Source organism: Panthera leo, chromosome C1 (genome assembly GCF_018350215.1).
Source record: "Panthera leo isolate Ple1 chromosome C1, P.leo_Ple1_pat1.1, whole genome shotgun sequence".
NCBI lineage: Eukaryota > Metazoa > Chordata > Mammalia > Carnivora > Felidae > Panthera > Panthera leo.
In genome coordinates, this window is record NC_056686.1 from 19,391,213 (window position 1) to 19,417,299 (window position 26,087).

The window sequence follows — 26,087 nt, forward strand, 5'->3', positions numbered from 1 at the left end:
ATGTCCCTTCTCAGAGACAAGAGTCTAGGGTGCAAACCTCCTGCCCATACCACTGGGAACAAAGAGGGGTTCCTTCAGTCTCTCCTCGACAAGAGTAATATTATTTGGGGGCTAAGTGAAGGGAGTGAGGGTGGCAGGACCATGCCTGCCTAGATCAGGTCCCCGCTGAGTGCCTTTCTACCTTCTCTGGACTCTGAGTGAGAAAAACCTTTACCTTAACTTCCTAGCTTTCCTGGTATAGTCCAAGAACCAGCAGGCCCAGCATTACCTGGAAAAGGTGTTAAAATGCAGGTTCAAATCAACTCAATCTGAATCTTATAACTTATTTGTTGGCAAAATGTTTACGCTTAAAAAGCATATTTTTAGGGGCACCTGGGTGGCGCAGTTGGTTAAATGTCAACTTCGGCTCAGGTCATGATCTCGTGGTTGGTGGGTTTGAGCCCCATGTGAGGTTCTGTGCTGACAGCTCAGAGCCTGGAGCCTGCTTTGGATTCTGTGTCTCCCTCTCTCTGACCCTCCCCTGCTCATGATCGCTCTCTCTCTCTCAAAAGGAAATAAATAAACTTTTAAAAAAATTTAAAAACACACATTTTTAAACATCCCTCTTGTTCCCTTCAGTGCAGAGCACATTGTAAATTTTCAATAAATGCAGATTTACAAATTGGACCCAGATGAATATATTCATTTTATTTTTAAAAAATATGCCATATTTCTTTTATTTTTTCTTTTTTCCATTTTGTTTTTGAGAGAGTGTACACAGGGCAGAGGGAGGGGGGAAAGAGAGAGAGAGAGAGAGAGAGAGAGAGAGAGAAAGAGAGAATCTTAAGCAGGCTCCGTGTTCAGTGCTCAGAGCAAAGCCCAACTCAAGGCTTGATCCCAGGATTCTGGGATCATGACCTGAGCCGAAATCAAGAGTCGGAAGCCCAACCAACTGAGCTATCCAGGCTTCCCTGCCAGATTTCCTTTCAATTAAAACTTTCCAAGGGGCACCTGAGTGGCTCAGTTGGTTAAGGATCTGACTTCCGCTCAGGTCACGATCTCACGGTTCATAGGTTCGAGCCTCATGTTGGGCTCTGTGCTGATAGCTCAGAGCCTGGAGCCTGCTTCGGATTCTGTGTCTCATTCTTTCTCTGCCCCTCCCCCACTTGTGCTCTGTCTCTCAAAAATAAATAAATGTAAAAAAAATTTTTTTTAATTAAAACTTCCCAAGATGCATTTTAATTGATTTGCAGAAGTTTGACCAGTCAAGACTTTGATATACTGCAGAAGCACTAGGCCCATTTGTATTATATACCTGGCTCCAGAAATCGCCAAGAAGGCCTATGTGAATGACATAGCAGTTCTCATACCTCAACCTGAGGAATGTTGTTTCAAAAATGTAGACTCCAGGGGTGCCTGGGTGGCTCAGTCGGTTAAGCGGCCGACTTTGGCTCAGGTCATGATCTCGCAGTTCGTGAGTTCAAGCCCCGCATCGGGCTCTGTGCCGACAGCTCAGAGCCTGGAGCCTGTTTCAGATTCTGTGTCTCCCTCTCTCTGACCCTCCCCCGTTCATGCTCTGTCTCTCTCTGTCTCAAAAATAAACATTAAAAAAAAAATTTTTTTTTTAATTAAAAATAAATAAATAAATAAATAAATAAATAAATGTAGACTCCAGGGGTGCCTGGGTGGCTCAGTCAGTTAAATGTCTAACTTGGTCCCAGCTTAGGTCTCGATCTCAGGGTCATGAGTTCAAGCCCCACTTTGGGCTCCACCCTAGGCGTGGAGCCTAGTTAATTTAAAAAAATGATACATACACGGGGCGCCTGGGTGGCTCAGTCGGTTAAGCGCCTGACTTCGGCTCAGGTCATGATCTCACAGTTAGTGGGTTCAAGCCCCTCATCAGGGTCTGTGTTGACAACTCAAAGCCTGGAGCCTGCTTAGGATTCTGTGTCTCCCTCTCTCTCTATGCCCCTCCCCCACCTGCACTGTCTCTCCCTCTCTCTCAAAAATAAATAAACATTAAAAAAAATTTTAAAAATTATATATATATATATATATATATATATATATATATATATATATAGGGCTCCATGTTGGACTCTGTGCTAATGGTACAGACCTTGGTTGAAGTTCTCTCTCTCCCTCTCTCTCTGCCCCTCCCAGTGCTCATGCTCACTCAAGCCCACTCGAGTATGCTTGCACACTCTCTCTCTCTGTCTCAAAATAAACAAATAAACTTAACACACATATATATATATATGTTCCCACATTCCACAGCAAGTCTGACTGTAGGTCTGGGGAGGAATCTGAGAATCTATATGTTTAAAACCTCAGTGTTCGATGCTGTTGTGAAATTATTGTTCATTTTTTATGGTGTAGTCATTTGATTTTTTAAAGAACCTTTATCTAAACTATTGAAGGATAAAATGATACAATATCTGGGATTTGCCCCAAATAACACCAGTGTAGGGAGTGGGTAATGATAGAGAAGAAACAAATGTCAATAACTGTCGAAACTGACCGATGGGTAGGTGATACTATTCCCTCTACTTTTCCATGTTTGAAATTTTCCAGAATTAGAGGTTTAGGGAAAAATAAACCTCTTCTGGTGGTTCTAATGCAGCAGCCTATGGAACCGTGTTGAAGATTCATTGGAATAACCCCTCAGAAGACTGTTTCCTCTCTTACAGCCTGATCTTAAAGGAATCTTTTGATCAATAACCCTTTTTACCACCCTTAAGTGTTCTGGTTTGGAAGGATAAGCAGAGCACTTTGTGTGGCAAGGTGGAGATCTTCTCATGTGCAATCAAGAGATACCTCCCTAGAATTTAAACTTTAACTGACTACTAGCCTTGACTGCCTTTCCTCCTCTCTCTGATAAATGTTGAGATAGTGGACTGATATGCCTGTTTCTCACGTTATCAGTAACCTGGAGAAGAAACCTGGGGGCAGAATATGGACAGGTTGTAATACTGATTCTTGTGATTTCAAAATGATGAAAACCTCTCTCTTTCTGGTTTCACATTCCTTTGGTCTTTTATAGGAAGACACTTTAGGACTATAAAGAAAAGCAAGTGTGTGACTATCAAAAAGACAGGAGAGAGGCACCTGGATGACTCAGTCGATTGAGCAACTGACTTCAGCTCAGGTCATGATCTCGCCATTCCTGAGTTCGAGCCCCGTGTATGGCTGTGTGCTGGCACCTTGGAGCCTGGAGCCTGTTTTGGAATCTGTGTCTCCTCTCTCTCTCTGCCCCTCCTCCACTTGCGCTATGTTTCTCTCTCTCTCTCTTTCTCTCTGTCTCAAAAATAAATAAAGATAAAAAAAAAAAAAAAAAAGACAGGATCATGGCTACCTCCAAGGAGGGGGCCACATGAGGGCTTCTATGGGCTGGCAGTGTTCTCTTTCTTGACTTGAACAGTAACCACACAAGATTTCGTTATGGGATAGTTTATTAAACTCTACAGCTTGTTTTGTTTAGTTGTGCATAATATGTTACACCTGTGTCTAGAGGCTGCCTTTAGGCAAACAGGTTTGAGTGACAGAATGTAGAAAGGGCCATGGCAACCACCTGGCTGAATACAGACAGGTCCATCAGGTGACCCACCTCAAATATCCATAGGCCCTAACCTGACCAATGAGCTACTTACAACTAGGCACGGCTATCAAAAAAGGGGAAGATTCCATATGTCACCATACCTCCTCACTTTTCCCCTTTAAAAACAGCCCCCACCCACTGCCTCCTTAAAGACAGCCTGTCCTCTGCTGTCCTAGCCACCACTTCCTTGCAGGTGTATTCAATAAACTTCTATGACCTTTGTTCTGCCTCAGGTGAATTCTTGTCACCTTGTGGGCCACTGACATCCACCCAATCAGTAACCCCACATTTGGGGACCCTCATCTGATCAGGAAAGACACCCCCATTTAGACACCACATTTGGTGGCTCGTACGGGGAGATTTTGTAGCGCCCTCGCACACATTTGGGGGAACACTGCACAAGGAGACTTTGCCAGTCTGAAACTCTCCCCGGATTCTCCAGGAATTTGTCGGGACTTTCCCTTGGTGGATCAACTCTAGCACTCCTTGGGGAACTGATGGACCTGGGCAGGGGTTACTGCTTGGTGAGGATCCGAAGCTGGGAGACAGAACCGGCTGGACTGCCCTTGTCTGAAAATGTGAGGGATTTCCCCCTCAGCTCTTTGTAGGGACCCTTTCCTCCCTTTCCTTTCTCTTTTCAGCCGTTGTAGCCTAACCCCAGTACCTCCCAGACAACCGAAGCCCTCTGGTTAGGGTGGCTTCCAGGTGTGTTCTGAAGGTGTGAGAGTGAACAGATCAGACTGCTCGTGTTGGTAAAGGCTAAGGACCCCTTTCCAATGCCTTCTCACTTTGTCCCCAAGGCCTGTTCCCAAAGTCAGGTGCAACTGGCTGCTCACTCAGAGCGAGTCCACACACCTTATGGACTCAGGTGGGACCTTTCCCGACACTGGCTGACTCTCAGCCACCTCACTTCTCTCGGCCTGTGCCCCTTTTCCTGTGTTCCCACAGATCCAGCATCATCTTGATCTGAAGGCAAACATGCTCCTAGTCCAAGTGGTGAGTGCTCCCCCTCCTTTTTTCCACTCAGTCTGGACAAAACCGTGTCTTGGCTCTACTTGTTACCAGGGGACACCCCAAAAGGAAGTGCCATGCTGTTTGCTTCAACCCCTTTCCATGGTGGGACACCACCAGAAAGGTCAGTCCTCCTGTTATAGGTCCAGTCTGTTTCCAGGTCAGCAGGATGCCCTGAATGAAATTGAGACCACGCATGGGAGCTCCATTCCCTCCAGCAGGTCACTCCTTTGAGAATTGGCAGCCAGTCTTTCCCACTATGCAACCTCCTCTCTTTCTTTGGACTCACCCTTGGGCTGTGTTCTGAAAAGCTGGAACAAATTTGACAAACTCCCAGATCAAGAGGTATAGCCCTCTGACAGAACTGTTTCTTCTGATACTATTCCCCAGCTTGACCTCCTTTGCTGGAGCTCCAAATGGTCGGGAGTTCCATTTGGGTCTTGCTCGGTTTCATGGCCCTAAATCGGGACCTTGACCTAAGAGCCTCTTGCAGAATATGTTTGGCTGCTAACCAGTCATCTCTTGAGATACTGGCTACTGACTCTCACTGTTCCTCCTTCCCATAGACCCAGGTTATTCTGGCTGTATGTGGGGGCTTTTCCCTCATTCGTTTCCTGGGTTAACAGCTATGATAATTAGAGCCAACTGTGGTTAGTCTACTTAGGGAAGAGGACCCTAAGGAATATTCCCAAGCAGCTGCCGAAACTCCTTTTGTTTCAGGGAAGCTCCCTGTCCTCTCTGGCCTGAGAGGAACTGCCTATTCCTTCTTGTTGGTGAAAAAACATGGCGTCTGTTCATCTATCTGACCTTATCTGCTCATCTGGCAAGCTTTAGAACGGGGAACCCTCTTTCTCTCCCCTCTGGCAGCACTTTCACCTCTTCTTCCCTCTCCTCCTCCTGTTCCTGCACCACCGTGGGTGCAGCCTGAACAACTGGTTCGTATACCATTTTTGGTGCTTATGGTGCCTTTGGCTCTTCCTTCAACCCTTGCTGTCAAGGAGCAAAGAGCACGCCCTTGGACTTACACCCCTCACTTCAGATTTCCCCACCAGTGCCCCGGGTAAAAACTGGCAATGGAGAACAAACGGCTTAACTTTTAAGTGGACCAAAGTGGAACACAATTCAACATTTAAACTAATTGAAACTTATTCTACCAAGGTTTGCTGAAGATCAAGTAAGCTCATGTTAACTCTGTTGCAGTTTGTCAGCAAAACGATGGCTTGTCTCTTTCAAAGTTTTCACGGGGAATTGTTAAAATCGTTTTTGGTAACCTGAAACTTTAAAGTTTTGCTTGGATGATAGATTGGATTGAATTCATTGGACATCTAGGTCTTTTCCTCATAGAATGGAGTGCTAAAGCATTGATTACTGAAAGTAGGTTTGTGTTTTTCACTTCTTATTGCAGAGGAACTAAGGATATTTGAGTGTGTTGAAAAACATGCTTTGTGCTGAATTGATTCATAAATTTTCCATCTAAACAATTCTGGTGTAACAATTCACCATTGGTCACTACTTAGTTTTCACTGGAGACTAAGGTTCTTTTTTTTTTTTTAAATATGAAATTTGTTGTCAAATTGGTTTCCATAAGACTAAGGTTCTCTTAGTTCAAAATTCTGCTAAATGTATTTAAGACTGATGGAAATAAGGGGGGAAAAACTATGTCAGAAAGTAAGAAATGTGTAAGAAAGATTAGGGAACGGGAATATATTTTTGTTGAAAGAAAAGAAAGTAATTTTGTCATAAAATGAGACTGGTTGTTTGGAGAGAAATGGCTTGGGACAAAATCTGAATGCAAAAGAAAGTTGCACAGGGTTTGTGAAGGGAAATCTTTGGAACGGAATTTTACGTGTGGTCAGGATGGACTAAGATAAAAATGAGTGAATTTTAAAGGGGCACCTGGGTGGCTCAATCAGTTTAGTGTTCGACTCTTGATTTGAGCTCAGGTCATGATCTCACTGTTCCTGGGATCACGTCCTGCATCAGGCTCTGTGCTGACAGCCTGGAGCCTGCTTGGGATTCTCTCTCTCCTTCTCTCTCTGCCCCTACCTTGCTCACACACTCTCTCAAAATAAATAAATAAACATTTAAAAAAATAAAGTACACTGGCATAAGACTGAAATTCTGCTTTCGCTCTGTTAAAAAGACAGTTTTCAGGGTGCCCGGGTGGCTCAGCCATTTAAGCACCTGACTCTTGATTTCAGCTCAAATCACTATCTCATGGTTCATGAGTTTGAGCCCCACATCAGGCTCCACACTGGCGGTGAGGAGACTGCTTGGGATTTTCTCCCTCTACCCCTCCCCTGCTCTCTTTCTCTCTCTCAAAAATATATAAATAAACTCAAAAACATAAAAAGACAAAGTTTTCTTGGATTGTTATCTGCTCTTGATAAGAAAATGTGAACAAAGTTGTTTTTTCTTTTCTTTGCCCAGAAAAACCAGTTTCTATGTTTTGTCTTTATCAGGTCTTTGATGATCTGTAATCCTATTTAGGCATGTGCTTTAAAACTTTCTAAGGTTTTTAACAACCCAGAGATTCAATGTGTCACAGAAATAACTGAATTTCCTTGTCAATTCCATCATAATAAACTCTCGTATCAGATTGTTAACAATGTCCATTTTGGAGTTCCTTGTATTTATAGTTATTGTTCTGATGCTCTTGAGAACCATGTTTCATCTTCAAGGAGATTCATAAGAATGTTGACAAATATAGGTATTTGGTATCTTTAAGTTCATAAAATTTAAATGGTTAAGAACTTCCAGAACTAACTAAAAGGCTTCATTCAAACTGAACAAAAATTAGTAGCATGGAACTAAATGAACTGAGGAAAATGATTATGGTTTTTGTGACTTGCTTAAAATATTGCTGGCTCTCTAATGTTTGCTCTTCCAGATTAAGGAAACTTTCTCATGAGATATCTATGACTCACAGAAATATGATAAAGTATTCATTTGTAAAACAATTGAAGCCTTTAATTTTTCTGTCTCTACCTGAGCCCTCTGAAATTCAAAAAGTCTCAGTAAGTATTCTTTCATTCATGACAAGCATAGTTATTTACATAAGTTCAATAAGAATCTTTTCTCCTTATAACAGGACACCATTGGAAACATTGGTTATTTTACAAAGGCTTTGACTAGAATTTCATATTTGAGAGAGACATACATAGTTCAGATATGACCAGACAGCTTTAAGGAACTAAGATTGACTTTATTGAAACATGAATCCAATAAAGCCCCTTGGAACTAGGTTCTTTTTTTTTTTTTTAATGTTTATTTATTTTTGAGAGAGAGAGAGAGAGAGAGAGAGAGGGTAGGGTAAGAGAGAGAGGGAGACACAGAATACAAAGAGGCTCCAGGCTCCGAGCTGTCAGCACAGAGCCTGATGCAGGGCTCCAACTCACGAGCCATGAGATCATGACCTGAGCCGAAGTCAGCCGCTTAACTGAGCCACCCAGGTGCCCCTGGAGGCTTAATAAAGCCCTTTGGAAATGTTGGCCTGATACCTTGCTTACAGATTTCCCAGGAGCCTTTAGCAGGTGAGTAAAGAATGTCACTTCTGGCAGGTGCAGGAAGTTTGGGATATTTGGGGGACCTAGAGAAGAGGAATTCACCCAAATCTACAGGTATTGCAGGCATGTCTGATGGCAAGTATTTGGCTTGGCTTCTGGCCTAGAAAGGCTACTAAGAGTTCAATTGAGATTCCTTATGAAAAGTTCCAGCAAAGCAAATTTTGAAAGATCTTTATGATCAATCACTATTCTTGTTGAGTTTATGTAAATAATTAGGCCAAGTCTGTTAAAATTGGACTTGTTTTTTGGACAAACTAGTCTTGATTTGGCTATCTCAAGAAATAAGGGTGATTTTATTTTTTTATTTTTTTCAAGTTTACTTTGAGAGAGAGAGAGTGCAAGTGGAGGAGGGACAGAGGGACAGGAGGAGAGGCAGAGAGAGAATCCTTGCTGTCCAGCACAGAGCCCGATGCAGGGCTCAGTATCATGAACTGTGAGATCATGACCTGAGCCAAAACCAAGAGTTGGAAGCTTAACTGACCGAGCTGCCCAGGCACCCAAGGGTGATTTTAGAAAGAAAAATTACGTTTCAATAACACACCTTTATGGATGCTAAATTCTAGTTCTGATTGTCTTTGAACTTTTGTGTTTGTTGTTTGCCTAAGCTAGACAGCTTGAGGTAAACTTCAGAGAGAAATTGCCACAATAGCTCATGATTAGACAGTCTTCGTGCTTGGTATTCTGTGGGGATTACAACAAGACCCCATGGGCATATGATTTTTTTTTTAAGTTTATTTATTTTGAGAGAGAGAGTGTGTGCACATGAGCACAAGCAGGAGAGGGGGAGAGAGGGGAGAGAGAACCCCAACAGGCTCCACGCTGCCAGCTTGGAGCCCGACATAGGGCTCAATCTTGTGACTCTGGGATCATGACCTGAGCTGAAATCAAAAGTCCGACACCTAACCAGCTGAGCCACTGGGGTGCCCTGACACATGATTATTTGAACAGCTGGAAAATGGAATGGCTTCCCCGACAACTGTGTAACTCACGTAGCACCTTGACCGATGCTGTGTGGCTGGGATGACAAAATCCCTCCTTAAAAGCCAGAGCATACCCACGGCATGGGGTTAACTATGGACTTATGAAGATAATGGATGGCCCCACTTTCTTTACGATTGGATTGGATGATGCACTTGGGGAAGCCCATACCCCCAGATGAGCCTTCCCCCACTTGCCAGTGATTCCTCGTAATTAGGATATTGTTAAGGCTAGACCTCAAACAAAGAGCTCTTCTTGATGGTTTTATCCCTTAGCCATATTTGTCCCGGGAACTACCTCTATTGATAGAAAATTGCAAATAGAACTTTAGCCAAGCATACAATGGCCATCTTTAACCAAGCCCAACTCACAGTTATCCACAAATTCAAAAGGTAGCCCTCCAAAATCGATGATCCTTGATATCCTCACTGCAGCTCAAGGAGGAACCTATGCTTTATTAAAACACAGTGTTATGTATGTACTCCAGATTACCGCAAAAGTATGACAGGGTTACTAACCGACATAAATACTCACATTGGCGCTTTAAACGATCTCTCTCTCTCTCTCTCCTTTAATGATTGGTTCAACTCCTGGGCTGGAGGAAGATTTTTGTCAACTATCAAAGGGCTCTTCGTTGGGCTTCTTTTTCTTTTTGTTATTCTAATTACACAGTATGTTATATCCCTAGGGCAAACTGTCCCCACCATTAATGACCATCAAAACCATTACAACCCAAAACCTGATCCCTCTTTCTCACATAACATACATCCAAAACTTACATCCAGGGATTGAGTGTATCGTGACTCTTTGCAGGACAAAAAGCTACTCGCACCTGTCAGGACTGGACCCTGTTGAGTCCTCCTAAACACTCCAACAGTGGAAAAACTTCACGGCTTCTCCGCGTGGATCCATCTTTCTAGAATCGAGACTGCTCTAGCCCCAGATGAGGAACCCTTGGCTAAGTACAGCTCTAAGCTGGTTGGAGATCTACACCTGTTATTCAAACCAGACTTGGGTGATACACACCCAGAGGCCTAGAAGCCCATGAATCCAGCCTATCGCCTCATTCAATCTCTCTCATTCAATCATTCTATATTGTCCTTAGATAAACTCCCTAAATATTTTCCTCCCAAAACTCTCACATGATTTCTCCTTCCCAATTCCAAGACTTCATTCTCAACTGTTTCTTTCAGGGTGTCTTTCCAAATCTACTTGATCAGAAATCATAACTTACCTGGAGTTTCCCCCCAGCCTTGATGTCCTGCTCTCACAATACAATCCTCATCCCCTTTGGGGGCTAATTTTTGTCTTTCTTATCATAACCTTTTGGTTTCCACCTTCGGGGCCATGCATCCTAAGGATGGTTTTCCTGGAAAGAAATCTGTTCATGGCTATCCTAACTCCTTCCCTTCTTAGGGCCCCTGGCCTCAATATTCCTACTCCAATTACTGGTCCCCCTCTCTTTAATCTCTTTATTAAATTTGTCTCTTCTAGAATCCAACAATTCCATATACAAATAATGCCTCGGAGCACCTGGGTGGCTTAGTCGGTTGAGCGTCCACTCTCGATTTTAGCTCAGGTCATGATACTAGGGTTGTGGGATAGAGCTCCGTGCTGACTGTGGGGTCTGCTTGGGATTCTCTCTCTTTTCTCTGCCCCTCTCCTGCCCACTCATGCACTCGTTCGCTCTCAGATAAAATATTTTAAGTAATAATAATAAAAATAAAAATAAAATACTTTCTGTAAAGTGAGCTCCCCAGGACACTAGTTCTGGAGGATGTCACATGAATGGATAAGTTGGAAAATACTGTGTTAGATATTTAATTTGCAAAAAAAAAAAAAAAAAAAAAAAAAATGAAAGAAAAAATGAAGAGGCAGTATTTCAAACACCATGAATCAGATGGACCAATCATCGTCTAGAGTTATAGTTTCCTTTATGGCAGGACTGCTCAGAGCCTTTACTTTGCTGCTGTGTTCTGAATGTCGTAAAAATGGGACATCCTCGACAGCGTTCCTCAGATTTATAAGTTTGCAGGGCTTCAGACCCAATTAATGTGTCTCCTCAGATCCGCTCAGCTTCACCTCTCTCCTAGCCCTTGGGCCCCTCCGGCGGCAGGGATGGGGGTGGCTACTCTGGCCTTGGTCATTACCTCATCCCCTAGCACTGGTGGCTGGCTGCCTTGGCCTTCCCCGGATGAAGTCTGGTGGGCTTCAGCAGAGCCACTGTTGTGCCCACTGCGGTGGGACCAGCACCCGTGTCCAACCCGACTGGACCGCTGGGGCTCTGCTTACTCCACCACCTGTAGGCCCAGGGGTACCCGGCCTCCCCCGAAGCTGCCCCAAGGGGTCAAGTGGTGAAACCTGGAAGTTCAAGGGAATTAACCCTCTGGCAGGCCACTTCGATTCTGAGACAAGAGACAAAATTCCCTCGTTCTTCCCTCTGATGAACTGCTTTGAGCTGTATTGTGTTATGACCTGCTAGAAACATCTCACGTGACTGAGCAAGGGGCGGGGGTGGGTGGGGGGTCCTCTTGGTGGAGCTGTGGCCAGCTCAGCTATGTGACACTCTGTATTTGCTTCCCTCCTTTCCTGCCTCATTTCTACTGGTTCTCATTCTGGCTGCCCTGGGATCGCTCCTAGACTAAAGCATTTTTTTCTAATGTTTGTTTATTTATTTTTGAGAGAGAGAGAGCAAGCGGGAGAGGGGCAGAGAGGGAGAGGGAGAGAACCCTAAGCAGGCACCGCGCCATCAGCACAGAGACTGATGCGGGCCTCGAACTCGCAAACCGTGAGATCATGACCTGAGCCGAAATCAAGAGTCAGACGCTTAACCGAATGAGCCACCCAGGCGCCCCTAAAGCATCGAAGCTTTCTTTGCTTCAGTCTCTGAAGAACCAGAGGACAAAGCATTGAACCTGTTTCTCCGAGCGGATTTTCCATGAAGCTCCCGTTGGGAAATGCTAATTTAGAGAATTCCTTCTTTGTCGCGTTGGACATCTAGTGTGGCCCTTACTGTCTGCCTCCTGCTGCACATTTTCCATCCGTTCGTTTGTCCAGCCTCTCCGCGCTCCCCTCTCGGGAACAACGAGGCGAATGAAACCCCAGCTCTTACGGTAATAACAGAAAGAGAGTGCTGTGCGTTTATTGAAACGACATATAACACAAACTCAGTTGCCGTCCCCTGTGTCAGGGACAGGCATCGACACCTGTACAGTACAGTATCCCTTTCTAGGCCTGGGAGTGCCACCCAGCCCTCCCTCGGAGGAAAGGAAGAGGGCAGCTGTGTCAGCCCGGCTCCCCTCCCCTCTTCCTAACAACAGCCAGGCCCGCGATGACCCGGCATTATCATACAAAAGTTCCTTTACAAAAAGCACCAATTGGCATACATATACAAGTATATACAAAAATCACATTTAAAAAATGTACAAAATACTCCATTTTGCACCAACGTGGAAAAATGTCCCGTGTGGTTGTTTCAAGCACGTTTCCAATTCTGGTTCAGTGGCTGCTGGACACCGTGGTGGGGGTCCTACTGCCAGTCCCTGCTCTCTGAGCAGAGAGAAGATACACCTTCCCATTGCCCCTCCAGGGGCCCCGACCCCTCCCACCCTGGGCCTGTCACCAAGGCAGCTGGGCCCATCCCCACCCTCCCCAGTCTCTCTGCATCTAGAAGGTCTCTCCCTCATCCAGCTCCTTACTGGTGTCCTGAAAGAAAAAGACCGGGAAACACAAGGTGAGACAGGGCACAGGGGGATCCCGGGCTTCCCAAGCCGCGGTGACAAAACGATCAGACTCCAGTTCCGGCCTGGCCTCTTCTTTTTAAACCCAAACAGAATTTAGTTGTCAAAACACCGTGGATAGCCCATCAAATGCAAAACTCCAGAAGAGTATCCCATATTGTTCAACTGGATTGGAATTTAGTTCCAATAGTAAATTGGCTTGAAAAATAATTTTAGCACACATGTGCTAATTAGCAAACATGTCCCTTCTAGCTGCCAGACATTGTGTTAAATGATCATCTAATTTACTCTCCACCATAACCTTTTGAGGTCAGTAGTATTTTGTCCCCATGTACAGATGAGTAGCCCAAGACTCAGAACGTTGGGAACAGGTCAGGATTATACTGCCAGTATGGGGCACCCGGGTGGCTCAGTCGGTTGAGCGGCTGACTTGGGCTCAGGTCATGATCTCGCAGTTCCCAAGCTCAAGCCCCGTGTCGTGCTCTGTGCTGACACCTCGGATTCTGTGTCTTCCCCTCTCTCTGCCCCTCCCCTGCTCACGCTCAGTCTCGCTCGCTCTCTCTCTCTCTCTCTCAGAAAGAAATATTTAAAAAAATTTTTTAAATTTCAGCATTCTGCTGGTCAAACAAAACACCTCAGTGCCAAGCCTGGTGTCTGTTACACTGTATTGCTCTCCACTCAGGAAGGTCATTTAGATATAAAATGGGAGCTTTTTATTATGATTAGGTTTTTTTCTTTCCTCTCTCTAAGGTTAAAGGGAACAGGACTTTGCCTTCACAAAGGCGTCAAACACGTATTGGCATCATCGCCCTATATTGGCATCATTCCCAGGGTCCCGCGTGGCATTTTACACACCATCAGGACTTCATGTTGTTGAATGAATGAATGAATGAATGAATGAACGAATGAATGAAGGCAGATGGATGTCTTACCTTCTTCCTTTCCCTCTGTGGACTCTTCCTCTTCCTGATCTTCTTCATCAATGAACTCTTCCTCTTCCTCATCTGTACGTGACAAAGAACAATCGTATTAGGGTGAGGCCGGTTCCTCAGAGAAGCCGCTCGAAGGGGCACCAGGCAGGAGACCGCACTTCTCCAAACCCCTCCCCATGCCCCCCCTCCCCCATTAGGGCCACGTGGCCATGCAGCGACATCAGTGGCCCCTGAGGTGAGGAGCCCGCCAAGCCTAAGCTGCAGAGAGCCCTGCTTCCTTCTTCCTTCCCCCGGCCTCCTCCTCCTCGCTTCCCACAGCCCTCCAAGGGAGAGGGTTCAAGACGCTCCTTTGCTCCGGTAGCAACAGCGGCTCCTATCACTTGACCTACCAGTGACCAGAGGGGACTTTGGGAAAGCACACCTTGTGCTTGGGCACATCTCTCAGTTAGACAGGTACGTATCACCTGGAGAGAATGGACAAAAAACTCGAATTCTCAGGGATCAGAGTCCTTGTCTTGAAGGAATTTGCTCAGCCTTTGAAATCTGCTTGCCTAGCACTCCCTGTCCGGGTTTCCTCATTCCACAGCCTACAGAGGGGTGGCTGTGTTGGTGGGGGACACTCCTGGGGCCATCCGCTCCAAAGCTCTCTGGAGCGAGCCCCAGACAGGCGGTGACTGAGCCGCAAAACCTGTGTCCTCACCTTCCCATTGCAGGACATTGCCTCCAAGCTCCACTAATAGGGGACGTTTCTGTTCTCTACCCCCCTCGCCCGAGCCACTTCCTCGATGCTTTGGGGCCCTGAGGGGATCACCCACAGAGCCAGAGCACTTGTCCAGAGTGTGTAGGGAGAGGTTTGAAAGAGTTCATGCCTCCAACAGGTCAGCCCAATTTCCAGCTGCGTAGCTGGGGGTCTGTGCATAACCCAGGGGTTTCTGTTGGTTTTGCTGTTTAATTATCACAATGTAACTACTCTTAGCAGCCTGTGCTGGGCGCATATTACGTGCATATTATGTGCCAAGCGCCATGTCAAGCCTAGATGCATTGTCTCAGAGAATCCTCACCAGGGTCTTGGGAGCCAGATGGCCCTTGATGGAGTCCACAGGGCTACTTACTAGCCGTGTGGACTCCAGCAAATTACCGACCCTCCCTTGGCTTTATTTCCTTAACCACAAATGGAGATGACAACAGAAACTACCTCATGAAGTTCAATGACAGAATTTAGGTCACAGGCTTAGTGCCTGGGACATAGAAAGTGCTCGATAAATGCACTCCCCCATTTATATACCCTCACTATGAAAGACCTGAGCCTTGGGGCGATCGTGGAAGGCAGCATGGGTCCCACAGTGTCGTGCTGTTCACACAGTGCGATCCACTCGTGACTGTCTTAGCTTAAGGAGGGTAAGAGTGGAGCAGATGATCCACAGTCATGGACATGCCCAAGTCCTTTGGCATCTCAGCTTCGGGACGCACTTAGTCCTTACCCGTGAATGTGGTATTTTGGGGTTCTGAGCACAGATTCAACACCAGATTCTACAAGCTTGTGGGAGAGGTGCCAGCTCTGTCTTTCTCAGTTGGTCAGCGGAGCATCACCTCTCAACTCAGTACGACATTCAGCAAAATTGGATCCACTCTCTTTCTCTGTTGCTAAATAGCTACCTTGCAGCTGTGTGACCTTGAGCAAATTATTAAATCTTTGCTCTTTATCCGCTTTCCTCATTTTCCCTTATTATTTCTCCCTTATTATTGTTACGATGACGCTGCTACAATTATTATAGATACTCTATGACAGAGTAATTACAAACAGAAATGAGGATATAATACAGGTAAATTAAGGTGTGTGAGTATCAGAGATGTAGCATTAAGAAGCTGAAGCGAAGACCAGCTTTAGGCAATCACTAGGACATGTCTAGTATCTGACAAGCTGCTCTGTGTTAATATCTTATTTGTTGCAACAGCACCATGATGTGGTCACTATTAGTAGGTCCGTGGCTTTTTTTTTTTTTTTTTTTTTAAGTAGGCTCCATGCCCAACATGGGGCTTAAAGTCACAACCTTGAGATCAAGAGTCCCATGCTCCTCCAATTGAACCACCCAGGTGCCCCTCATAGGCCCATGTTCAACCTCATTTTGAAGTTAGAAAATGCAGCTCAGGGGCACCTGGCTGACTCAATGAGAGGAGCATGCAACTCTTGATGTCGGGGTCATGAGTTTGAGCCCCACGTTAGGTGTAGAGATTACTTAAAATAATAAAAATTTAAAAAGAAAGAAAGAAAGAAAGAAAGAAAGAAAGAAAGAAAGAAAGAAAGAAAGAAAGAAAGAAAGAAAAACTAAGAAAAGAAAAAAGAAACTAAGAAAGAAAATGCAGCTCAGAGAGGTGGGGGGGGCTCACCAAAGGTCACACAGATAACAAGTGGTAGAACCAGGATTTGAGGGGCACCTGGGTGGCTCAGTCGGTTAAGCGTCCGACTTCGGCTCAGGTCATGATCTCACGGTCCGTGAGTTCTAGCCCTGCGTCAGGCTCTGTGCTGGCAGCTCAGAGCCTGGAGCCTGCTTCAGATTCTGTGTCTCCCTCTCTCTCTGCCCCTCCCCCGTTCATGCTCTGTCTCTCTCTGTCTCAAAAATAAATAAACATTAAAAAAAATTTAAAAAAAAAAAAAAGAACAAGGATTTGAACTTAATCTGCCAGACTGCAGTTGCCATGCTCTTTCTACTGCCCCATGCCTCCGTGCAGTGGATCCAGACATAATTTATCGAGCACCAATTATGTACCAGGCACTGTGCTAGGCTCTGGGCTCATCCAGAAGTTGGCTATATGAGTTTGAGAGTTTGCTAGTGTATCTGCCTGCACACGGGGCTCAGTAGAAGGGAAGCAAGTTTCCAGGGGTCCAGCGGGAAAGTACGTGCATGGCACAGCCACCTCCTTTACCTGTCCCAAAGTCGATGGCCCTCAGGGTGTCTGCTATGTGCTCTAAGTCCAAGGTAAAGTAGTCCATGTTTTCAAAGCCCTGTTCTGTCTTCCCCAGCTGGCAACCCTTGGAAGCTTCCACAATGCTGTGAGGGAGGAAGAGAGAAACGGGGCGGGGGCACAGGGTAAGATTTCTGGGCCTCAGTGAAAGAAGAGGGTGTCTCAGCTCCAACCCGCACCTGTGCACATACTTGTGCCCACACCCAGGCCTTGCACCTAAAGGCTCCCCCTGGAGGGTGGAGTGTTTCCTCTCCAGTCACAAGCAGAATGGGTGGTCCGAGAAGACAGGGGATGCAAAGACCAGGAAAGCTAGCCCGAGGTAGACCCTCCCAGTAGACCTAATGCAAAGGGGGAGACCCACTGGACGGAAGTGAGAGGCCCTGGTGGGAGCTAGGAGCTAGGCGGGAGTTAGGATCAGAGCTCTAGAGAGACACTGACCTTTTGATGAGTTGCTTAGCACTCTGTGGGAGGAAAGAGAGAGAGCAAAGGTTAGGACTGCAGAAGAAGTAGCCCCAAGAAGTCAGCAAAACCAGTCACGGTGCCACAGATGGGCACTTGGTGCCAGTCCCTAGCCCCCTTGTGACCTGCTCCCTGCCCCGAGTTGAACGGAGCTTGTACCTTTTCCCTCGGTTCATGGTCCGCACAGGTGTTGGTCATCACCCTAGGACCCATCCACTGTCGTGGCAGGAAGCTTGGATTTTAGGGGTATCATTCGAAACACTCTTAAACCCCCAAACCTCCAAGATGAGAATCATACCCTAGTCACCTTTTTATACCCAATGTCTTGTTTTCTACAGAAAAATTTCCTGTATTTCCTAAGCACATACTGTGGACCGGGCTTTGTGCCTTATAAGCTGATCCTTTTCTGTCTCCCCCAACAAGCTGTTCTTAGGGCAGGGCTGTGTCTCAGTCCTCTCTGCGGCTGGCCTACAGTTGGTGCTCAACAAATGGCCTCCACATGAATACCACATTTTGTAGCTTACAAAGCCATTTCACAAATACCCTCCTATTTGATCCTTCTAAAAATCAGCTAAGAGGAAGGAAGGTAGGAATTGTTGCAGGCCCGTTTTACAGACGAGGACACTGAGGCTTAGAGCTTTAAGTGGTTTGCCCCGGGGCACGTGGGTGACCAGTGATGGAGCGTGGCTCACACCTTAGACAGAACTGGTGGGTTGAAGCGACTTGCCCACACCCTCCTAGTCCTGCTCACCAAGAGAAAGATGGCCCCACCAGGCTCGTCCAGGGACTGGATGGCTGTCTCCACCAGCTTAGTGGATTTGTCCAGTTGCTCCCGGTACTGCTGGATGAGGGCCTCGATGAAGCTGAGCTTCTCCTCCTGCTCCCGCGTGATCCGCTGCAGTAACTCGCTCTTCTTCTCGTCCAAGATGGCGTACAGTACGTCAAACTTCTGGCTCAGCTCTTCCTTCACCTGGTGACTGTTGTCCTGGGGACAGAAACCTCAGAGTCACATCCTGTGGGGTCTTCCTCTCTATCCCCAGCACTTCCCTCCTGGGACGGGTGCGCTAGGAATAACAGGTCCGTGGCTGGAAGACAGAAGACAAGCTGAAGGCCTAGCCGAGGCGTCATAGCTACTTAGCGCACCAGTGACGTTTGGAGGCTGGTGTCACGGAGAAAGCTAGCCCCTTCCTCAAAAATAGACTCCAGGGTCAAGTGGGATGATGGATTCTGGGCTTCCTGTGTGCTCCCAAGCCACTCTCCTCCCACCCCCCCTCCCCCCATTTTACAACCAAGACTGGATTTGGGAAGCTCTACATCTGCAGGGGCAAACAGTTCTTCCTCTAGTGGCCTCCTCATTGAGGCTCCCTGCTCTCCGACATAGATGTTATTACATCTTAGTTTCCTTACCTGTAAAATGGGTATAATCATAGTATCTCATAAGAATGGGGGCTCTAGCATCCTCTATCAGACTGGGAGCACCTCGTGAGTAGCAACGATGTCTCCCTCCTTCCTTTGAGGCCATCCTTCACACAGCTCTTCCTCCCCTAGGAGTATGATGATCCATTCCCCCCCCTTCTCATCCCCAGGCCCCACATCAAGTGGAGTGGAAAGTCACGGATGCTTTTACAGGGATAGAAAAGTGTCCTTCTGCCTCTACAGTGTCGCTACTCACTGTGTTGTGGTCCATGGACCAGCAACTGGGGCACAAAGAAATGCAGAATCTCGTGCCTCCTTCCAGACCTACTGAATCAGAACTTGAACTTTAATAGGATTCCAGGGTGGATTTGAATGCACTTTCAAGGCTGAGAAGCTTTAGTCTACAGCATATCAAAGACAAGGCTCTGAAACCTACAAGTGCTGAATAAATACTGAGAATTATTGTTGGGATGCTCCTGAAGTCAGGAACCAGGTCTGTCTTGTTCACCACCCCGTCCCCAGTGCCTTTGGCAGGGCCTGACACAATGTTCCAGAAGCATTTGGTAAATGAGTGGATGAATGGATTAGTCGGTCCCTCCTCCACCATCCCTGCCTCCAGGCCCCAACCATTAGCCACAACCCACAGGGGAGCCTTCACCCCAGAGACCAGGCTGCACCAGGAGGCTTCGGACCCCCAGAGTCTGAAGTTCTTCTTCCCCTCACCTTGGTTACTCGGCAGGAGTCCTCCAGCTGAGTGATGATGGTCTGTACTCGGTCGTTCCCCGCCACCAGCATGGAGATACAGTTACTCAGCTCCGTCTAGATGGGGGGAGGGGATGGGGGATCAGGGGAGGAGAGACAAAAATAGTCTCAGGGCCTGTCTTCTTGGGGGTGGCACCCTCACTCCCCTCTCTGCTAGAAAGAGCCTCTTGCTGAGGTGCAGCTCAGGGCCAGAGCAGAGAGCATCAGAGAAACACCGCATCCCTTATTTTGCAGATGAGGCCCAGAAAGGGGAAATGAGGAAAAAGCACAGCAACATTCTGGCAGAGGAAGGGCTTGTTTCTAGGAAAGAAGGGATGCAGGAAAGAAACGGAGTTGGAGAGTTCTAGAAGGGAGAGATCAAGAGAAGGGTGGGAGGCAGGGAAGAAGTGTCCGGAAAGAGGGGCCACAGCTTACTGCATGGACAGGATGATAGGGCTCCCACGGGCCTGGAGGCCAAGGGAGAGGGCTCCCAGCCACCCCCTGCTTAGGAGAGGTCACCAGCACAGGAAGGGGTATCTGGGCCCAAAGCACACTGGGATGTAAAGGTCGTGGCCTGAGAGGACCCTGGTGGCCTGGCCCAGGGGTCCGGTCTCTCCCCTGTGGCCACACCCAGATGCTCTCAAGTGGCTCTAAGTATAACCCATGAGCTCAGCCACCTCTCCCAGGAAGGCAGGAGCTGCTGTCCCTGTGGCCTGGGAAGTCCCTCCAGAGGGACTATTCCTGAAAGGCCGGCTCAGCAGATCTACAGGGATCACATCCACATCCTGAATCATCTGGCCATGCCTGGCAGACCCAGGCTGGGGGTAGAAGTGGCACCAGCCAGTACCTTTTGTCCCTGGAAGACGCTCTGCAGCGGGGCCACCTCACAGGCCTTGTGAGCCCCAAACACCTTGCACATGGAGCACGTGGGCATCTCGCACGTGAGACAGTAGATGTTGATTTTCTCATCTTCGTGCTCCTTGCACATGGGGTGGTTGCCCTTCTGTAGGGGCCGACTGCAGCGGAGAAGAGTCGCAAGTCACACGGTGAGCGTTCCGAGTCCCTGCCTCCTCCCCAGCTCCAGGGGGCCACCCCCAGATCTATGGCCTGAGCTCTCACTCATTGGCTGTTCCCAACCCTTTTCATTTTCTGGGGACCCAGAACCAGGAAAGCCGGGGACACCAAGTCTGTCCTCAGATCCCTGGCCCCAAACTCTGGGTGATGGAATTGCCATAGGACCCTGCCAGTGCAGGACATGGGAAACGTTGTAGAATCCCAGAGTCAGAACCGGGGACATTTTTGAGAAGAGGAAACTGAACCCCAGAAAGGTGCATTGACTTGCCCAAGGTCACCCATCAAGTCAGGGCAGGGGAGGCAAGAGTGCATTAATCTACTTATAGTCCCCGTAGCTCTTGGTTACTACAGGCCTGACCTGAACAAAGCAATTTATACTCACGGCCTCACCGAATTCTATATTTAATCCACCAGACTGTAACCTCCACCACAGCAGGGAAACCCGTCTATTCTCTTCACCCCGGAATTTGCAGGGTACGGTACGTGTCTTGGAGGAGGTGGTAATTCAACAGGTGGAGAGAATCTATCAGTAAGTATGCCGTGAGGGTGTCATCAGGCTCAGAGGAGGAAGAAATGTGCGCGCCCCAAGTCACCCAATCAGAAAAAGGGCAGCCCAGGGATGACCAACAGCCCAGCCTGAGCCTTGGCTTACGATCCAGAAAGTCTCTCCAGCGTCCAGTTTTCTCCTTCCCAAACACACATTCTTTCTCCCTTGGTCGTTTTCTTTACTTAGGGACTCTGGCATCTTATTTGTGCTTCTCTTGGGGTATCGGTTACTTCCTACCTGAGGTTCAGTTTTTTTGGGGTCCAGCTCCTATTTCCCCAGCTAGACTACACTCATTTAGAGGCAACACCGTGTCTACACCACCTCTGCTTTCCCAGCCCCTACCACAGCAAGCATCTCATAAATGTCAAATGGCGACTGTCCCCCGTCCCTGCCAGTGCCTCACCCCTGAACAGCTTTGGACAACTGATCACACCCCCAGACATTATTGTCTCCGCTGGTTCTTAAATCAACCCCTCTCCAGACTTGTCTTTTTCCGTCTTTTAACCCAGCGCCCTCCCCACCCAACGCCGGCAGGGGTCACTCTCTACCCACCCACCCAGGGAATCGAGCTCTGGAATGGCTGTAGCGGCAGAGGTGAGGGAAGACCCTGAGGGTCTGGTGCCTGTGCCCACTGCCATCCCAGATGCCCATTCTTCCAACCCCAGGCATCAGCATCTGGGTTCAAATCCAGACTGTTCCTCCATTCACTCATTTTGTGACCTTGGGCAAGTGATTTCACCTCTCTGAGGCTTGGTCTTCTCCCAGAGCCACTGGGATCATGGCAGTTGTCTGCAATGAGCGTGTAGAGCCTGGCACAGAGCAGACCCCCCCAAAAAGGGCGGCTACCATTGCCATTCAACGATGTGGAAAGGCCTTGAAGGTTTCAAACATAACATGCTCTTCATAGGTCGACACTGGGGGGCGGGGAGGCTACTGTTTAGATGCAATATTGATTTCGTTACCATGATAATGATCAGTAATGTATATGCACTTTTGCAGTGCTGAACTCCAGCAACACGAGAGGCAACAGCAGTCAGGAGTGTTCACCATGGAGTCAGACAGGCTCTCTCTCCGCTTCACACTTGCTGAGGAGCCTTAGACAAACCTCTGACCCTCTCTGAGCTTCCATTTCCTCATTGGAAAATGCGGCTAAGAATGCCGTATGGATTACTGTGAGAATTAAATAGGGATCGTGCATGGAAGATGCTTAGTACCGTGCCTGGACACGGGAGGTGCTCAATAAATATTTGATATTTTTAACATTTCCCATCAAAGCCCTATTTGACAGCCACAGTAACAAACCTCACTGTCCCCTTCTGCAGACAGGGGAAATGAAGGCTCAAAGACTCACCGGAGATTCCCACAGTAGATTAGCGACAGAGTCAGACTAGCAGACAGTTCCCCTGGGCAGGGCTTTTTCTCACTGACATTGGTCTGTCACCTCTCCTTAGGTAGGACACTGCCAGCAGGCAGGCACCTGGTGACGGTTTAGGACCAAAGGATGCGAGGGCAGCAGCCTGGGAGTCTTGTCAGGTGTCTGGATTTGTAAAGATCTCCCTGGTGGCCGTCTCTCTCTGTCTCTCTGTCTCTGTCTCCCTGTCTCTGTCTCTCTCTGCCTGAGACAGAGCTGCTGTTTTACAAACAGGGAGACCTGGGGCCAGATCTGCAGGGCCCGTTCCCAGCCCATTCCACTCCCCAGCTGGGAAAAAGCTTAGGTAATTGACTTCGCCTCTTTGAGCCTCAGCTTCCTCATCCGTGGAATGGGGATGATAAAAATCATGCCTGATCCACGGGATTATTGTGCAGCAGCCGGAGGAAGCATCCCCGGGGCCTGGGATGGTAGCTGTTGCCTTCGCTATGGAGAAACTGGCCGCGTTCTCTCTGGGCCCTTTTCTCTGCCTGTCACAGCCACTAGCTGGCCCCAGGGTCTTCCTCTCCCTCTCACAACTCGGCCTTCCCCTGGTTCCTGTCTCAGTCTCTCCCAGGAGGGCAGCCTGGTGTCTGGGCCCCTTCCCATTTACTGAGTGACACCGAGAGCCTGTGTTGGAGATGGGAATGAGCCTCTGTTCTGCCTGAGGAAGCCGGACATGGCTCTCTGGACTGACCAGTGTGTCTCTTCCAGCCAGGGCACTGGATCCTGGGCCGATGGGAAGGAGCCTGGGAGAGCTGGGCACTGGCCATCTGGGGAGGAAGGACGGGCCCCCGGCAGCAAAGCACACTGACCTGGAACACTCCTGCTTGTAGATATCAATGATGTTCTCCACCAGCAGATTCCTCTGCAGGCCATACACTCCATGACGATCCATGATCACCTCGTGGCGGCAGGAGGGGCAGCGGAAACGGCCCCCAGACATGGACACAGACCCGACCCGATTGGTCCAGAAGGGATTTGCGGCCTGCGGGCGGCAAGGGCAGAGGTGAGGCCTGGGACGATCTCCCATCGTCCTTCTTCCTGCTTCCCTCAACCATTCTGGTCAAACCATTCGACCTGGAGCTCCCCATCCTGAGATGAGAGCCAGCCCACTTACACGGGGAACACTCGAGAAGGAACATAGCAGTCAGCGAGTTTGGGAGTCAGCAGACCTAGGTTCAAGCCACGGCTATCCTCTGAATGACTTTGGGCAAGCAACCTTCTCACTCTTAAGCCTCCGTTTACCCATTCATGCAGTGGGCATTATCTCTACAGCCAACTGTGTAGGCCTCTACTTGAAAGATAGAAGAGTAAGAGAACATTTTGTAAAGGGCTGCTTCCCAGCCAGGACGCCCCTCCCATTCCTTTGTTAAGAAGATGGATCCCTTCCAGCCCCTTATTACCGGCAACAGACTTGAAAGGGAAGGTGCCTCTATTGCCCAGTGCCTCCTGGCCACCCTCCTCCTAAAGCTCTGGGCCCCCTGCCACCAGGGAGCTGGCTCCAGCCTCAGGGGTCTGGTTTCTCTCTCCTGCCTCTCCCACTTATCGCTTGAGGCATTTGACTCCTGATTGGAGAGTCAACTGCGGGCTCAGGGCAGCGGTGGGGGCTGCGGGCAGGGTGGGGAGGGGAAACACGCGTCATGGAGAAGGAATGGGGCAGCCAGAGCCGCCTCCGAGCCCCCCCACCCCCACCCCCAGCCCAGAGGCCTCTGCAGGGGCTTCGCTCTAGACGGGAGAAAACCAGCCCTGGTTTAGAAGTCCTAGACTAAGAGAGAACGGCTTTCACCACAGGAACACTGAGCGGCCACCTGGGGCCCCAGGACGGGGCTGTGCCCAAGCACTGACCTGGAAGATGTCATTGGCACACTTCCGGCAGAGGTTGTGCTGACACGGCAAGATGACCACCGGCTTGGTAAACATCTCCAGGCAGATGGGACAGATCAGCTGCTTCTCCAGGTTCTCCATGGGGTTCCCATCCTGGATCAGGCTTGACTTATAATCCATATTGTCAGGAGGTTTGGGGGTTCACCTGGCTGCCTCCGTCACCTGCCTCACTCTAAGTAGACCTGGGGTCTTGCCTTTGTCACAAAGTACCCAGCCAGAGCCTCTTTGCCTTCTTCTCCTGGCGCCCGAATTCTGTCTTGGTCTGCGGCCCCTCTGATATTTATAGCTGGGTCCTGGTCACATGAGCCCCAGGAGGGGACCAGCTGAACATTCCGATGCCAAGTGGCTGGCTGGGGCTTGAGTTTCCTCCAGGCCTGAAAGACCGGCCCTCTCAAATCACATGTAGGGATGAGCAATCACTGTTCTCCTGGGAGGAGGGTCGTAAACAAGAACAGCCTGTTCATGGGCAGGCGTGGGGGGAGGAGTGGGTACCAGAATTTCCTGCAGAAACTAGTCTTCCTCCCATACCAGCCTGGTAAGCCAGCTATGGGACCCAAGGAGTGGGCTACTGGGATTTGCAGGGTTAATAGCCGGTGATCCCTCACTGCCCTAAATCCCCTCCTCTAGAGTACTGACCAGCTCCCAAGTACTCAAGAAGAGGAGTCTGGGCAGTCCCTCTCTCTGACCCCATCCCTGAGCACAGCATGTTGCTAGAGACCTTCAGACCCCACGCCAGCTAGCCCATCCCTCCTGCGTCCACTGACCACTAAGTTCACTTTAATGATGAAAGGGCTTCCTTGAGACACAGTGCAGAACCCTTGTTTTATAGATTTTGACACTGAGGTCTAGGGAAAGAAAGGGCCTTATTCAAAGTCACTTCGAAAGCCAGTGGCAAAGCCACGAATCCTTTTCATTCATCAGACATTTTTCTGAGTACCAACTATACAGCAGACACCAGGGTGACAGATGGGTGAGTAATGCTTTTCCTGCCCTGAGAAGCTCACAGCCTAGGGAGGGACACAAGCAGAAATAGCCATCACGTGGGGCCACAAAACCCTACCTGGACACGTAGAGGTTATCCAGATGCTCCCCTCTCCTCTCTGCACAAATTTAAATTTTTCTCTATGTTTTTCTGGACATCTTCTGTGGTGGCAGACGGAAGTCATTAGAGCAGTTCCAATGACTATTTTTAAGGGAGGATCTCATGCAAAGGGATATGGGGCCAGCCAGTGTCAGGGGCCGGGACGAGAGCGGGAGCAGTGACAGCAGGCCTCAGGATAAGCCTAAAAGGCTGTAGAACATACAGCAGTGTCCAGGGTCTCATGAAAAAAGGGCGGTAGGAGGGTAGGTTGGATCACCTCAGCCTGGAGAAGAGCCTTGGAACCTTGAGACAAGGCCCAGTGAGTGGTGAGGGCAGAGGAGCCAACCAACTTTGGGAAGGGAAGAAAATGGGAGTGAGAAGAAGAGGAGTAACCAGTCACAGAAGAAGGAGAGGCCCGGAGGACAGGAGGACGAGATTTGTTGGAGATCTCTGCCGTGATGCTCCAAAAGCACCTCAAACTCATTATACCCCCCAAGCAGAGCACCTAGCTTTTTTTTTTTTTTTTTTAAGAATCTTTTTTTAAGTAATCTCTACAGCCAACGTGAGGCTCAAACTCCCAACTCCGAGATCAAGAGTCACGCTTTCCACCTGCTGAGCCAGCCAGGCACCCCATGAGGCCGGAGAATTTTAAGGAGAGGGTGGTCCCCTCCCCAAAATATTAACGGCTAGCTTTTGCTGAGCACTT

General features: G+C 48.4%; 1 protein-coding gene across 1 annotated transcript; it reads right to left on the bottom strand.

The window, feature by feature from the left end:
- Nucleotides 1–12,247: 12,247 nt before the first annotated feature.
- On the bottom strand, nt 12,248–24,613 carry TRIM63 (tripartite motif containing 63). The gene is made up of 9 exons (XM_042951625.1): nt 24,262–24,613; nt 23,229–23,401; nt 20,232–20,400; nt 19,367–19,462; nt 17,979–18,212; nt 17,207–17,229; nt 16,730–16,854; nt 13,805–13,876; nt 12,248–12,837 (listed from the first exon to the last, which is right to left on the bottom strand). The coding sequence occupies exons 1-9, from the start codon at nt 24,418–24,420 to the stop codon at nt 12,827–12,829; spliced, it is 1,062 nt and encodes a 353-aa protein (XP_042807559.1). The 5' UTR covers nt 24,421–24,613; the 3' UTR covers nt 12,248–12,826.
- Nucleotides 24,614–26,087: the final 1,474 nt, after the last annotated feature.